Raw genomic sequence first — 15,077 nt, forward strand, 5'->3', positions numbered from 1 at the left:
GGCTCGCGCTGCTATGTTGTGATTGGGCACTGTCGCTGCTGACGCACCCGGAAGTGGGAGACGTCATCATTTCAGGAGATGGATACAGAAGCACGAATGCCTCAAGGCTTATGTCCACGCAGTCAGCTTCAGAATGTTGGAGGTGCGTTTTATTATATACGATATTAGTCCTCAGAGGGTTTTGAATATTGATCTCCAAGAGACTGACGTGATGCCTCTCTTCCTACCTCTTTGGGTGGTCTCATGGGCAGCCCAGGATTTCGCTCCGGCACTTTTCCTTACCTACTGTGAGGTCATCCAGTTCTGGTACAACCGGCAGAGTCCAGCCAATGGAATTAAGCAATGCTGTCAGCTGACCCATGCTCACCAAGGGCTCCACCCGAACAACCTGAAAAGGAATTAAATCTAGTGAACCTGAAGAAGTAAATGACTACTCTTCCAAGAAAATGGTCAAGGGTTACTGCTTTGCAAATACAATAGGTAAACCCGTCATGCACACAACAGAAGAATATGTCTTCAAAATATTAAAAATAGCTATCAATGCAAATAAAAATTGTAATATGACTTTATTTATTTGGGACTAGATTTAAAGTGCACAATCTAGGCCCTGGCATCCAACATGCAGCACATCTGCTTCAGGGATTCGGCCCACTTGAGATGTTTAGCAAACAAGCAGAACTACCTAATTAGACTGAACACATGATTTTGAAGAACTGGAGTGCAGCTTAGTGGATATGAAGTCACAATTTCAGAAGAGATTCACTGTATTTGATAAGCATAAAATATTTTATAATGGGCTAAGATATTCATGCAGTCCACATACACATTTATTTATTATTACATTTGTACCCCGCGCTTTCCCACACATTGCGGGCTCAATGCGGCTTACATAGTAAATACAATTACAATCACAAAGTCTTTAAGGAGGATATTATAAGTTGTAGTAAACATATTAAAAGTGGTGTTTTGAGGAAGGTGAGTTGAGCAAGTCAGGGGCAGCAAAGGTAGGATAAGCAAAAGGAAGAGAGATCTGGGAGGGGTAAGGAGATAATCGACTTCTATTTTCCAGTGTCTCAGGTTTATTTCTCTGTAGCAACATGACTGCTATACACCAATCATACCACTACAAAGAATAAACCCCAGACACTATAAAACAGAAGCAGATCATCTCAACGGAGTTGTAAGATCTAGCTCATCTAGAGTATCATATGAATTTTATTGGCAAAAAGGATTTCTGATTATGTATTGCCAAGTAACTTCATTAAGAGGCATATTCTCAAAGCACTTAGCCTCCCAAAGTTCCATAGAAACCTATGGAACTTAGCCTCCCAAAGTGCTTTGAAAATATGCCTCTAAGTGTCTCCTGGTCTTTGTACTTTTCGAGTGAGTAAAAAAAAATAAAATGTATATCAAACATATAAACGGCGAGTGACCGTACTCACTCGCAAATGCGCAGTAGAGACTTCCCTCTCTGCCCCGCCCCCGCTTCAATACGTGATGATGGGGGCGGGACAGAGAGGGAAATCTCTACTGGCATGCTGCAGATGTCGGAACCGCTCCCCCTCCCCCGGAGTCGCCACCGCCCCTCCATCTGGCCCGAGCACTGTGAACTTACATAACCACGCAGCAGCAGGCACATCAGCAAAGCTGCCGTCGGGCTTCCTTCTCTGTCTTTGTCCCGCCCTCGCCGACATTACGTCACACGAGGGCGGGACACAGGCAGAGAAAGAAGCCCACCCCGACGGCAGCTTTGCTGATGTGCCTGCTGCTGCGTGCTGATGTAAGTTTACAGTGCTGCTTGGGCCGGGTGGAGGGGCGGCGGCGGCGACTCCGGGGGGGGGGGGGGGCTCGGAAACCCCCCCCATTCCAAAATTAGCCCGTTTTCACGGGCTCAACGGCTAGTATGTATATATATATATATATTCACTTTTACTCATTCTACACCACTCAGGATTTTGTAGACCTCAATCATATCCCGAGCCGTCTCTTTTCCAAGCTGAAGAACCCTAACCTCTTTAGCCTTTTCTCATATGAGAGGAGTTCCATCCCCTTTATCATTTTGGTTGCCCTTCTTTGAACCTTTTCCAATTCTACTATACCTATTTTGAGATATGGCACCCAGATACTCAAGGTGAGGTCACGCCATGGGCAATAAATACAGAGGCATTATAATATTCTTGGTCTTATTTTGCATCCCTTTCCTAATAATTCCTAGCATCCTGTTTGCTGTTTTGGCCGCCATCACACACTGGGCAGAAGATTTCAAGCATATTGTCTACAATGACACCTAGATCTTTTTCCTGCGTGCTGACTCCTAAGGTGAACCCTAGTATCAGGTAACCATGATTTGGATTATTCTTCCCAATGTGCATCACTTTGCATTTGTCTACATTAAATTTAATCTGCCATTTGGATGCTCAGTCTTCCAGTTTCCGAAGATCACCCTGCAATTTTTCCACAGTCCGCAGGTGTTTTAACAACTTTGAATAGTTTTGCGTCTTCTCTAAATTTAATCACCTCACTTGTCGTTCCGATTTCCAGATCATTTATAAATATTACATAACACCGGTCCCAGCACAGATCCCTGCGGCACTCCACTGTTCAATCTTTGTGACAGAACAGTGTGTTTCAAGCACTGATCCTAAAAGAAGTGGCAGAGTTCCTGAAGTCTTTCCTTCCCAAATAATATTTATATAGCACAGTATCGTGTGTGGTGAATATTTTGGGACTTACTACTTGGAATTAAGGGGTCCTTTTACAAAGGTGCGCTAGCATTTTTAGCACGCGCTAAACGCTAGATACGCCCATATATTCCTATCAGCATCTCTAGCATTTAGCGTGCACTTTTGTAAAAGGAACCCTAAGTGACTTGCCATTAGCGCGCAGCCCATTACCAAAATTCATTGCGTGAGCCCTTAATGCCACCCATTTTGTAGGCTCGTGTACGGTAATGTGGCTGCGCTGATTTGCACTGTCACGTCCACTCTCCGCCCCTCCTGACACACCTACTCCAAGAAAAATCAAGACAACATTTTTTTAGTGTGTGGTTTGCAGGCACACATTGGGCTTTTAGCACAGGAGGCCTCAGCGTGTCCCGTGGTAAGCCCTTTTTAAGTTCTAGGAAGCACGAGCTAGTGCTTTCCACAGCTTAGTAAAAGGAGCCCTTAGTGAAATAATGCTATGTTTGGCCATAGACCACTGGGATACTTACTTGTCTTTTGGTGTCTACCTCTAGAATATCCAGTAGATTGATCATTATATTCTTGTGAGTTTTCTTATATTTGCCGACTCGTAGCGATACTGTTAACCAGCCAGGTCTACCAGTGCACATAAAGGTTTTAGCTCCCTCTTTCTTCCAGTCTTGCACCTATAAAGACATTTATTCTGTTAATGTGGAAGCAGCTAAAAACAATTCAAGGTTCCTATCACAAAACACTTGTGTTGAAATGTACTAGTCCCTTACTGAAGTACAATAGTCTCGATTATCCGACCTGCTGTAATCTGACCATCCGGCATATCTGACAGACCCCCTCCCCCCCCAGTGACATCATCGTATTTTGTTTCTATTAAAAATCTTTGTTTTAGAGCAAGCACATATACAGTAATTATGTCTTAGTGCTCCAATCACGCTGCAGAATGTGTTATTGTGTTGTTAACCATAGTTTTTGAAAACCGGAAATCTTATGCTTTTGTTTATACATTGTTTGAATGCTTTATGCAGTGTTTTCCATATTATCTGACTTTTCACTTATCTGACAAAGGGTTACATAGTAACATAGTAGATGACGGCAGAAAAAGACCTGCATGGTCCATCCAGTCTGCCCAAGACAAACTCATATGTGTAAACCTTACCTTGAATTTGTACCTGTCCTTTTCAGGGCACAGACCATATAAGTCTGCCCAGCAGTATTTCCCGCCTCCCAACCACCAGTCCCGCCTCCGGTACAGACCGTATAAGTCTGCCCTCCCCTATCCTCGCCTCCCAACCACCACCCCCTCTTCCCCCCAACTGCTCCGCCACCCAATTTCAGCTAAGCTTCTGAGGATCCATTCCTTCTGCACAGGTTGGTCCTGTTTGCATCAGATAATCGAGACTGTACTGTATCATAGCGATTATTACATCCAAATATCCTTAACACATCTGGCATGAAACCTGTGTACTACCTACTCCAAGAATTCTGCAGATATTTTTGGCTTTATGATAAACTGTCCTAGAGAACACTGGACTCTTGGGGGCTCATTTTCAAAGCGCTTAGACTTAAAGTTCCACAGGTTAGTATGCAACATTGTAAGTCTAAGTGCTTTGAAAATACACCTCTTGGTATAATGAAATAACTTCTACTGGAAATTGCACTGGTACAGAACGGTACCCGGTCAAAAGAAACCAGACAAAAAAGTTCCAAATAAAAAAAGGTTCCCGACATAAAAGTCCCAGACAAAATAGACTCCTGACAAAAGGGCTTGATGAAATAGATTTATTTTTGAATGGTAGGAATTTCAAGGGTAAATTAGTGAGAAAGTCCACGGCTTGTCACTTGAAAGTCCTGGCACCTGCACACGGCTTGACTTCACTATCCACACTTGGTATCTAGTGAAAATCATAAATCTGCTCGAAAACATAATCCAGCTTGATTAAGAGTCTATTTTGTCTTGGGTTCCTTTTGTTCTGGGTTTTTTTTAGGGATGGTTTTTTTTGTCATAGTCTGTTTTGTTTGTAGTGTTTTTTTTTTTTTGGTACGGTCTTTTATAACGGGGTGCCGTACAGAACAGATGCAGGAAGTGAGGCAGCGAAAATGACATGCTCCTTAGGCCCTGTGGCAGGCCTTCTCCTCCTGTCCCTGTTACAAAGGGCATAAGAACATAAGCATTGCCATATTGGGACAGACTGAAGGTCCATCGAGCCCAGTATCCTGTTTCCAACAGTGGCTAATCCAGGTCACAAGTACCTGGCAAGATCCCAAAGAGTAAGGGAAATTAAAGTTTACCTGCTAAGTTACTTTGCTTTAGTCCCTCCAGACTGACACAAATGGGTTATGTACTCCAAACAGCAGGTGGCGACTGAGAACCACTAACTTGTGAGTTTGGCTATAAGCCTGCTGTGCAGCTCCCTCAGAAAGCCAGTAATCGAATAGACAAGCAGTAAATACTGGAAACCCCTATAAAACTCCAGAATTCCCTCTTAGGCAATAAACCACACAGGCTTAGGATGCCTCTAGAACCACCGACTCGCGCAGCACGGAATACACATGTGAAGCCATGGTTGATGCCCCGACACACTTGGGTTCCCAGGGCTCTATTCATTGATTCTGTTTTGTTTCTTTCTACACTCGTCATTTTCTAACCAACATTTGTTCACTAATCTGAACTTAACCCAGAGTGAATTCCGGCACTATCAACCCCTCACAGCCACAAACATGGTATGCAGAGCCACTACCTACAGAACTGGGCAGGCTCTGTGCCAGTCTGGAGGGACTAAAGGGGACTTGATATACTGCCTTTCTGAGGTTTTTGCAACTACATTCAAAGCAGCTTACATATATTCAGGTACTTATAACAGTAAATTAACAGGTAAGCTCAAATTTCCCCTTCCAAAGAGTCCCTCCAGACCAGCACAGATGGGAAGCAGCAAAGCAGTGACCATCATGGGTGGGACCCTTGGAGGCCGGCTTCCAAAACCCGCATTCCTGGCATGACTGAACATCCAACTGATAGTTATGAGCAAAAGTATGCAGTGAGGACCAAATGGCCACCTTACAAATATCCAGAGGTGGAACCAGAGACACCTCTGCCCATGATATCACTTGACCTCTCGTGAAATGAGCCTTAAGTCCTGAGCACCTGACACCCCTTCAGATCTTCCAGGAGGAGCTCTGTCTAGGCCAGGAGCCATGCAGCTTCCCTCACCAAGTTATCACTCATTCGATAACACTCAAACAAGCATTTCCCTGGTGCAGATCCCTGAAGGAGAGAATTGCCCAATGTATTGCCCTGGTTTCCAGGCCATTGATCGACCACTGAGTCCAGAGCCCTTGAGCCACACAAGCCCCAGACACTGGCATCTGTGGTCACCATCGTCCACTGTGGAGTACCAAACCTCCTGCCCTTAGAGAGACTGCACTGCCACAACCACAAGGTTAGACTGTCTCACCAGCCCCCCCCTCCCCCGAGAGATCTGCACTTCCAGAGTGGGACTGCAGGGACCACTTGGAAAGAACAGCTTCCTGAAGAAGCCTCATCTGTGCCCTGGCCCACTGAACCACTTCCAAGGATGCTGGCGCCCAGTACCTGAAGAAAGTCTCTGGCTGGCAGACATCTGGACTCGAGCAAGACCCAAACTTGGGCCTAAAGCTTCTGAATCCGGACCTTGGGGAGGAAGACCCTCCCCACCCTGCTGTCGAAACGGACTCCCAGAAACTCCAACGACCGAGACATACAACTGACTTTTCGCTAGGTTGACCACCCAGCTCAAGGACTGCAATATGCAAACCACCTGAGCCGTGGCCTCACTGCTCTCCTGAAACAACTTCACGCAAATGAGCCAATCATCCAGATACAGGTGCACCAAGATACATTCCTTCCACAGCGCTGCTGCCACCACCACCACCATAACCTTTGAAAAGGCATGAGGGGCAGTAGACAGACCAAAAGGAAGCACACAAAATTGATAATGCTTCCCCTCAAACTGTGAAACGAAGGAATCCCTGGTGCCCCTGCTGGATGGGAATATGTAGATAAGCATCCATCAAATCCAAAGATATGAGAAACTATTCAGGCTGCACGGCCACTATGACCAACCACAAGGTCTCCATAAGGAAAGAAGGCACCTTGAGGGCCCGATTCACCCCTTTCAGATCCAAAATGGGCCAGAAGGAACCCTCTTTCTTTCTTCAGAACCACAAAATAAATCAAAATCACCCAGTGCTCCACAAGGAACTGGAAGCACTGCCCACAGCCAGATTAATCTGTCTAGTCTCTCCCTGATGGCCCTCCCTTTCCAACAGGCTCGACAGAGACTCAAGAAAGGCATCCAGCAGTGGCTGATCCAACTCCAAGTCATATCCGCTGCGCACAATCTCCAGCACCCACTGATCATCGGTGATAAGGGTCCAGCTCTAGTAAAACTCTCTCAACCTTGCCCCTACCGCTTTCGGGAACGGGACCCAGACACCTTCACTGGGAAGAGCGGCCAGGAAGGTACCGGAATCCCAGCCTCCTCCTCGGTCCCCCTGAAAGGACTGCATTTGCTGGAAAAAAACCTTTTGCGCTGGCCACAACCAACCTTACCAGGCCTACACTTATGAGCATCTCTAATGCGTCCCCGAACTGAAGCGCTTCTGCCTGACGTCCTAGGTCTGTCCTCCAGGAGCCGGGGAACCTTAATCTCCCCCAGGCTCTTGACAAGCTTGACCTGCCTGTCACCAAACAGTAAAAGAGCCCTTAAAGTGAAATTTTCCCAGCTTTGACTCCCTGTAACCATAAGGGCCTCCTGGCTGCAACACTCGGCACCATGGACTTAGCCGAAGCTTGAAAATCATATAGGGTATCACATAAAAAAGAAGAGCCCATCTTGAATATAGCTACTTCTTGATCTACTAAGGCAAGGTCGTCCAAGTCAGAATTGAAAAATGCTGCTGTTCAAAAAGTGCCCACACAGATCTTAACGGCCTCAATTTGAAAAAAAACCACTTTTGAAGAACAGGGCTAAATTTAAAACTAAGTCTGATCTTCAAGGCTCTTAAAAGAAATGGCCCAGAGTACTTGAAGGACCCCGTACACACCTCCAAGGACACTAAGGGCCCTGTTTACTAAGCAGTGTTATAGGCGCGTTAACATTTTTAATGTAGGTTAACCATGCACGCACGTGAACCATGTATGTGCCTACACTATCCCTAAAGGCGCCTACATGGTTAGCGCATGCGCTAAGTGTAGGCGCGCTAAAATTACTAATGCACTTTAGTAAACAGGGCCCTAAGGTCCTTCCAATGGGTATCCCTAACCACACCCTCTCTAAAAGACATTACACGATGTGATACCCACAAGCGAGCCTTCTCCAGAAGGTGCACGTGAGGTCAGATTAAATATTATCTCAGCTAGGGTAGGAGTGGCTAAACATGTCCTGCTGCAGTATGTGCAGCCCGAGTCACTCCTTGTGTGTGCGAGTGAGACTAACAAGTTAATTACTTCTTCCATTGAAGGGCCTGGTTGAAGAGCCAAGCTTTCACCTGCTTCCTGAAATAGAGATAGTCTTGTGTTAAACGGAGCCTTTCAGGGAGTCCATTCCAGAGTGTGGGGGCTACTCCGGAGAAGGCTCGCTTGCGGGTATCACACTCCTACCCTGAGATAACATTTAATCATCTCTCTGACCTCATGTGCAACTTTATTTAAATTAGTCACCTTTTATTTTAGAACTCCTCTTACCTATTTTATTTATTCAATTTAATCACTTCAATACCATACAATCTAAAAGTTCTCAACAGTTTACAATCTACACACACAATAAACAGTTTACAAACTTTAAAACATGCAAAATATATGTTCCATCTTTGCTTATACCTTACACTGTCTATTAAAATGTTCTATTACGTATTGTGTTGACATTGTAAGTAGTATACTATGCCATACTTTGTATTGTTATTTGAATATTTTAATGCTGTAATTGTCTATTGCTTATGTTTGATTTAGTCTTACTGTACTCCGCCTTGAGTGAATTCTTTCAAAAAGGCGGTAAATAAATCCTAATAAATAATTTTATTTGAGGACAATAAGTAAGACGAGAGTCAAAAATAACTCCCAGAACTTTCAAGGTTCCTTCAAAAGGAAGAGAGATATTTTCCTTGAATGAAACAGAAGGAAAAGATTGAATCAGTGTTCCAAACCACAGGACTTAGAAGAATTAAGCTTAAACCAAAATCTGTCAGCCCATGAGCGAATCCTAGAAATACAAGAAATGATGTTGGAAAGACGAGAGATACTTCTAAAGAGTGCCTGACACTGGCAAAAAGCATCTTTAGGTTTCCCAATCTTTTGTTAAACATTTGCCTTCTTCTGTGATCTGGCTACCTAAATATTTTTTTTTAAGTTCAAATGTATTTATTTTCAAAAAAATATATCAATAGAAATCAAACAAAATAAAACATGGAAAAGAAAATAAGATGATACCTTTTTTATTGGACATAACTTAATACATTTCTTGATTAGCTTTCGAAGGTTGCCCTTCTTCCTCAGATCGGAAATAAGCAAATGTGCTAGCTGACAGTGTATATAAGTGAAAACATTCAAGCATTACTATGACAGTAAAATAGATACCATTGGAGATTCTACATGGAATGTTGCTACTATTGGAGATTCTACATGGAATGTTGCTATTCCACTAGCAACATTCCATGTAGAAGGCTGCGCAGGCTTCTGTTTCTGTGAGTCTGACGTCCTGCACGTACGTGCAGGACGTCAGACTCACAAAAGCAGAAGCCTGCGCGGCCACATTGGTGATCTGCAAGGGCCGACTTCTACATGGAATGTTGCTAGTGGAATAGCAACATTCCATGTAGAATCTATAGAAATCAAACAAAATAAAACATGGAAAAGAAAATAAGATGATACCTTTTTTATTGGACATAACTTAATACATTTCTTGATTAGCTTTCGAAGGTTGCCCTTCTTCCTCAGATCGGAAATAAGCAATCTGAGGAAGAAGGGCAACTTTCGAAAGCTAATCAAGAAATGTATTAAGTTATGTCCAATAAAAAAGGTATCATCTTATTTTCTTTTCCATGTTTTATTTTGTTTGATTTCTATTGATAACCTTAAGAGTGGACTAACACGGCTACCACACTCCTCTACAAAAAAATATACAAATAAACAAAAGAAACACAGTCCTAACCAGCATGTCATAAAAAGTTCTAAACAATGCAATATCCTTAAATATAGAATTCCATTACAGACGGTTAAAGACCAAAATGGACAGGTTTACTTAGCAAGGAATGAATTCACAGTTGAAATTTGACAACATTTGGCTACTTGTTCCCACGTTTTATGAAGTACCGGCAAAGAATGGGTACGTTCAGCTAGTATTTTTTCATATTTAAAAGTCATACATACAGTAGCCCACCGAAAGCAAAAGAAACCAGTTTATGATTTTTCCAATTTTTTTATAATAGTAGAGATTGCTACCGCTAATAGTGCATCAAATAATTTATAGTTACACTTAACTCCTGCTTGTTTCAACTCTGCAGAACGAAAAACTATAATATGGAATGAAAGAGGGAGATTCAAATGAAAGATAGCACAAATTCTGTCCCAAACTGATGACCAGAAATCCTGAAGATCCGGGCACGAAAAACACATATGCTCTAATGTACCCATATCTCCATTACAACACCAGCACAAAATTGAAGATGTAGAATCCACCTTATGTTGTTTAACTGGGGTCCATCATGCTTTATGTGAAAGTAAGAAAAGAGATTGCAAAATAGGGGCGGAAGCAACAGGTTTCATAGATTTAATCCAAAACCATTTCCATAACTTATCAGACATGGCATGATTAGTGTCCCTTGTCCATATATCTTGAAGAGCCACAATTTTCGAGCGACTAGATGGTAGGAGTACAGAATAAAATTGTGAGGCTATTCCCTTTGTTTTAGTTATAGAGTCAAATATATGAAAAAATGCCAGGGTTTAACTGTGCATTATAATACTTCCTCAGCCATTTGGCAAGTGCAGACTTCAATTGTAAATACCTAAAATATTGAGTATTAGGCAGGTGAAATTTTTGCATTAGCTCTTTAAAAGAGATAATATTAGTGCCCGAACATAAATCAATTATACAATACTAGTAAAAAAGGCCCATTTCTGATGCAAATGAAACGGGCACTAGCAAGGTTTTTATCAGAGTGTGCACGTTTGAGAGAGAGCGAATGTGCGAGTGTGTGTGTGACAGAGAGAGAGTGAGAGTCTCCCCCCTTCCCCTCTGCCCTCTCTCCCCTCCCTCCCCCTCCCAGTTTCGGAGAGCAGTGTTTGGTAATTATACAGGATTCCTGCTGTGTTTTCCTTCACTGTTTATATTTGTCAGGACCCAGGAGCTGTGTTAAAGAGAGAGCAAGGGCGGGCAGACACTCCTGGGGAAACCGGATATCTACACCGCTTCACACTTCCGGCTGGAGGCTTCATTTAGAACGTTGGTGGTGCCTTTTATATATAGAGATGTTCCACAGGAAATCCACTCCTTCCAAATAAAAGAAGAAGAACCAATTTTGATGTGAGCACGGCTCCAAAGTGATGCCATCTGAGAAGAGGACAAGGATATTTCACAAGTAGAATCTAAAAATAATATCAGCCTTAAGAGTGTCATAAATAATGGGCCATGAGGTAACTATGGCAGAAGATGACAATAAAGGTAGAAAGTCTAATGAAGAGGATGAGCCATCTTTTTTTTTTTTTTTAATTCTTTATAAATTTTCACATTTACATCTCATGACATAAACACAGGAAATATCAGAAATACAACTTAACAAGAAAAACGAAATTACTTATTACCAAATTTGGTTCCAAGTAAAGAATATCAAATTATTATTAGTCCCCAATAAATTGAGACAAGGTACTAGGAAATTGAAAGGAAAAACATGCCTATAAAAATAAGCCAATTATTTATAACAGTAGGGACATAGCTGATTTCTACAGCCAACGTAACAACGCTTTAATTAGGGAGGCAACACATTAGGTACTTGAACATTTTCCTTAGATGAAATGAATTGTAATAGTTTTTGAGGGGTAAAAAATATGTAATTATTTGAACCAAACGTTATATGACATTTGATTGGGAACTTCAGCAAAAAAGTAGCACCCAATTTTAAAGCAAAAATTCCTCTCTCCTCTTTTGCGTGTTCCTTGCTAAGTCGGGGAAAATCTGTATATTTTGCCCCCAAAATAAATCATTTAAATGGCGAAAATATAATCTTAGAATATTATGTCTATCTAGTTCAAGAGCAAAAGTCACAAGCAATGTTGTTCTCTCTGTAATACAGTCCAGAGAGTTTGCAAGAAATTCAGTCAAGTTCAAACTTGAAGTGGCCTGAGATTATTCCTTGGATTGTTTCACAGTTCTAGTAATATACTGGAGCCGTGTTATAGGGGGAACCCCTCCTTCGGAATCCCCAATACCTCACCAAGATATTTTTTAAGCATTTCACCTGCTGGTACTAAAGGAGATTTGGGGGAAATTCAACAGTCTCAGGTTATTCTTCCGATTGTTATTTTCCAAATATTCTAACTTTCTTTCCTGAATTTCTTTTTCCTTAACCAAAGTTACAGTTAAATTCTTTAGTTGTTTAATCTCATTTTCCATCTCAGAATTCTTTTCCTTATGTTCTTGAACATTTAAAGATAGATCTTGAGTAGTCTGTTTCAGTTCAACTATCTCACCCTTGATAGAAGCATTCATCTGCAGTAACATTCCATTTACCTCCTGTATTGCGTCCCACAGACTATCCATAGTCACCGATACTGGTCTTTTTCTTCCTCCACTGCTCTCGGAAGTCGGACCTCGGGTAACAGGGGTGACGACCTGCATCTGCCCCTGCTTTGCTGTTTCCAAACTCGAGGTTAATCCGGCGGTGGGTCCTCCTACCACGGACAACGGAGCACACGCTTCCAGCTGCAGTGACGCCACCGCCAGCAATTCACTTCCGGATTGTGGAGGCGCGGTGAGAACGAGAGGACTCAACATCGCTCCCTCAGCGCTGCACTCATCTCCCGGAGGGGTTGAGACCGTCGAAGTAGAGGTCAGCTCGCCAAGGATCCCGATACCAAAGTTCTCCAATGTCGATTGCCTGGAGATTGGTGTCGACGTTGGTGCCACGGAGGTAGGTACCAGCATTTTCGCCTTTCTTTTCCCCATCTAGGCAGTCGGGGAAAGAAATTCTCGAGGTCGTACAGAGAAGATTCTGAGGAGCTCCGGGATCACACAACCGTTATCGCCGCCATCTTGTCTGATGAGCCATCTTTTGTTCCAAACGAAGCCATGCAGGAGCAGGCACACTAGAACAATTAAGCCATGCTACTACTCCTTTTAGTAAAAATACCTGTTGATATAAAAAGAAGTCTGGCAATTTCAGACCTCCTCAATGGCGTGGCATACGTAATTCAGATAATGAAATTCTAGCAGGCTTATTTTTCCATAGAAAAGAAGAAATAATATTATCTAAAACCTTAAAAAAGGACTTAGGAAATCGGAATGGAAGCATACTCATTATATTCAGAATACGTGGAGCAATGGCCATTTTTATAGTCTCAATTCTCCCCCACAACTAAGATGCAAGGGAGACCATATAGTACAGGTGTCTCGAGTATTTTTCAAAAGTAAATCCATATTGATTTTGATTGTGTCGTCCCAAGAGACCCAAAAAAAGGCTCCTTGGTATTTGAGTTGGACACCATCTTATAGGGAAGGCTGTTATTTGTGATTTATTACAATGTATGTTCAAGGGCATTAATTCAGTTTTTGATCAATTAACTTTATATCCAGAAAGAGAACCAGAGTGTTCCAACAAATTGGACAGAAAAGAAGGGATGTTTCTGGATTAGAGATATACAACAGGATATCATCTGCATACGAAGGAAGTTTAATTGAAGTATTCCCAACAGGAACACCCTGGAGTTCTGGCTGACTTTTAATAGCTATGAGAAGAGGTTCTAATGCCAGGAGGAATAGTAAAGGTGATAAGGGGCATCCTTGCCTAGTGCCTCTATAGAGAGGAAACGAGTCTGAAAGTGAAGAATTTATCAAACGTTTAGCAGTCAGTGATGAATACAAAGCAGATACCATATAAATAAAATGGTTACCAAAGTTAAACCATTTCAAAACTTGGAATAAGAATGGCCATTCAACATGATCAAATGCCTTTTCAGCGTCTAAAGAAATTACACAAGTTGGAATGTCAAGGTGTTTAGACAGGTGTAATATATTTATTTTATTGCATTTGTATCCCACATTATCCCACCTCTTTGCAGGTTCAATGTGGCTTACAATACATCATGGATAATGGAAATGAGAAGAGGTTAAGCATTTGGAGTTACAGCAGGGTTTGTGTTGGATGGTGATGGAAAGCGTTAAGAGTAAGACACAAGAGGTCTTGATTTACATTCATGGTATAAGTGTGAGTTTCGCATGACTTGGTCTTTGTGATAGGTCTTGTCGTAGAATTTCACATGACTTGGTCTTTGTGATAGGTCTTGTCAAAGAGATGGGTTTTTAGTAGCTTCCGGAAGTTGGTTAGTTCATGGACGGCTTTCAGGTTACGTGGTAATGCGTTCCAGAGCTGTGCGCTCATGTAAGTGAAGGTTGATGCGTGCATTAGTTTGTACTTTAGACCTTTGCAGTTGGGGAAATGAAGATTGAGGAATGTGCGAGAAGATTTTTTAGCATTCCTAGATGGTAGATCTATCAAGTCTGACATGTATGCTGGGGCTTCGCCATGGATGATTTTGTGTACTAGGGTGCATACTTTGAACGTGAAGCGCTCTTTGATATGACTAAAAACTCTAGAATTGTCTGATCCATATCTATTGTTCAGGAGCAATTAAATGACCAATTACTGATGTTAACCTGTTAGCCAATACTTTTGCAAATATTTTACAGTCATAATTTAACAAAGATATAGGACAGTAATTACCGGCCAAAAGAGGATCCCTTCCTAGTTTTTCTAAGAGAATAATTACAGCTTCTGACATAGAGGGAGAACACTCTTTGTTATTAATACAATGATTATATAAATGTAATAACCTAGGCCTTAATATAGACGAAAATGTTTGATAATATTCTATAGTAAAGCCATCATTACCAGGGGATTTTCTGAGTTTCAATGAAGAAATTGCTTTTTTGAGTTCCTGTATGGAGACCTCAGCATCCAGATTGGAGAGAGATTGCGTATCAAGTTTTGGGCTTTGCAAACAGTGTTAAAAAGAGCTCATTTGTTCAGAAGAGACTTTATGTTGAGAAGAATATATGTCCTTATAAAAATCCAAGAAATGGTTGAAGATGTCTTTTTGCTTCGTCAATACAATACCTTGCTGTTTAATAGAAT

The 15,077-nt window shown here is 42.0% G+C and overlaps 1 protein-coding gene across 1 annotated transcript in view; it reads right to left on the bottom strand.

Moving 5' to 3' along the window:
* DHCR24 (24-dehydrocholesterol reductase) overlaps positions 1 to 15,077 on the bottom strand; it is a 46,768-nt gene that overhangs the window by 18,829 nt on the left and 12,862 nt on the right. The window contains exons 3-4 of the mRNA XM_030205636.1: positions 3,212 to 3,367; positions 283 to 388 (exon numbers count right to left, since the gene is read on the bottom strand). Of these exons, the coding sequence (XP_030061496.1) occupies positions 283 to 388; positions 3,212 to 3,367 (262 nt within the window). The remainder of the gene's footprint in view (positions 1 to 282; positions 389 to 3,211; positions 3,368 to 15,077) is intronic.

The sequence above is a fragment of the Microcaecilia unicolor genome, chromosome 6, assembly GCF_901765095.1.
Source record: "Microcaecilia unicolor chromosome 6, aMicUni1.1, whole genome shotgun sequence".
In the NCBI taxonomy this organism is placed as follows: Eukaryota; Metazoa; Chordata; class Amphibia; order Gymnophiona; family Siphonopidae; genus Microcaecilia; species Microcaecilia unicolor.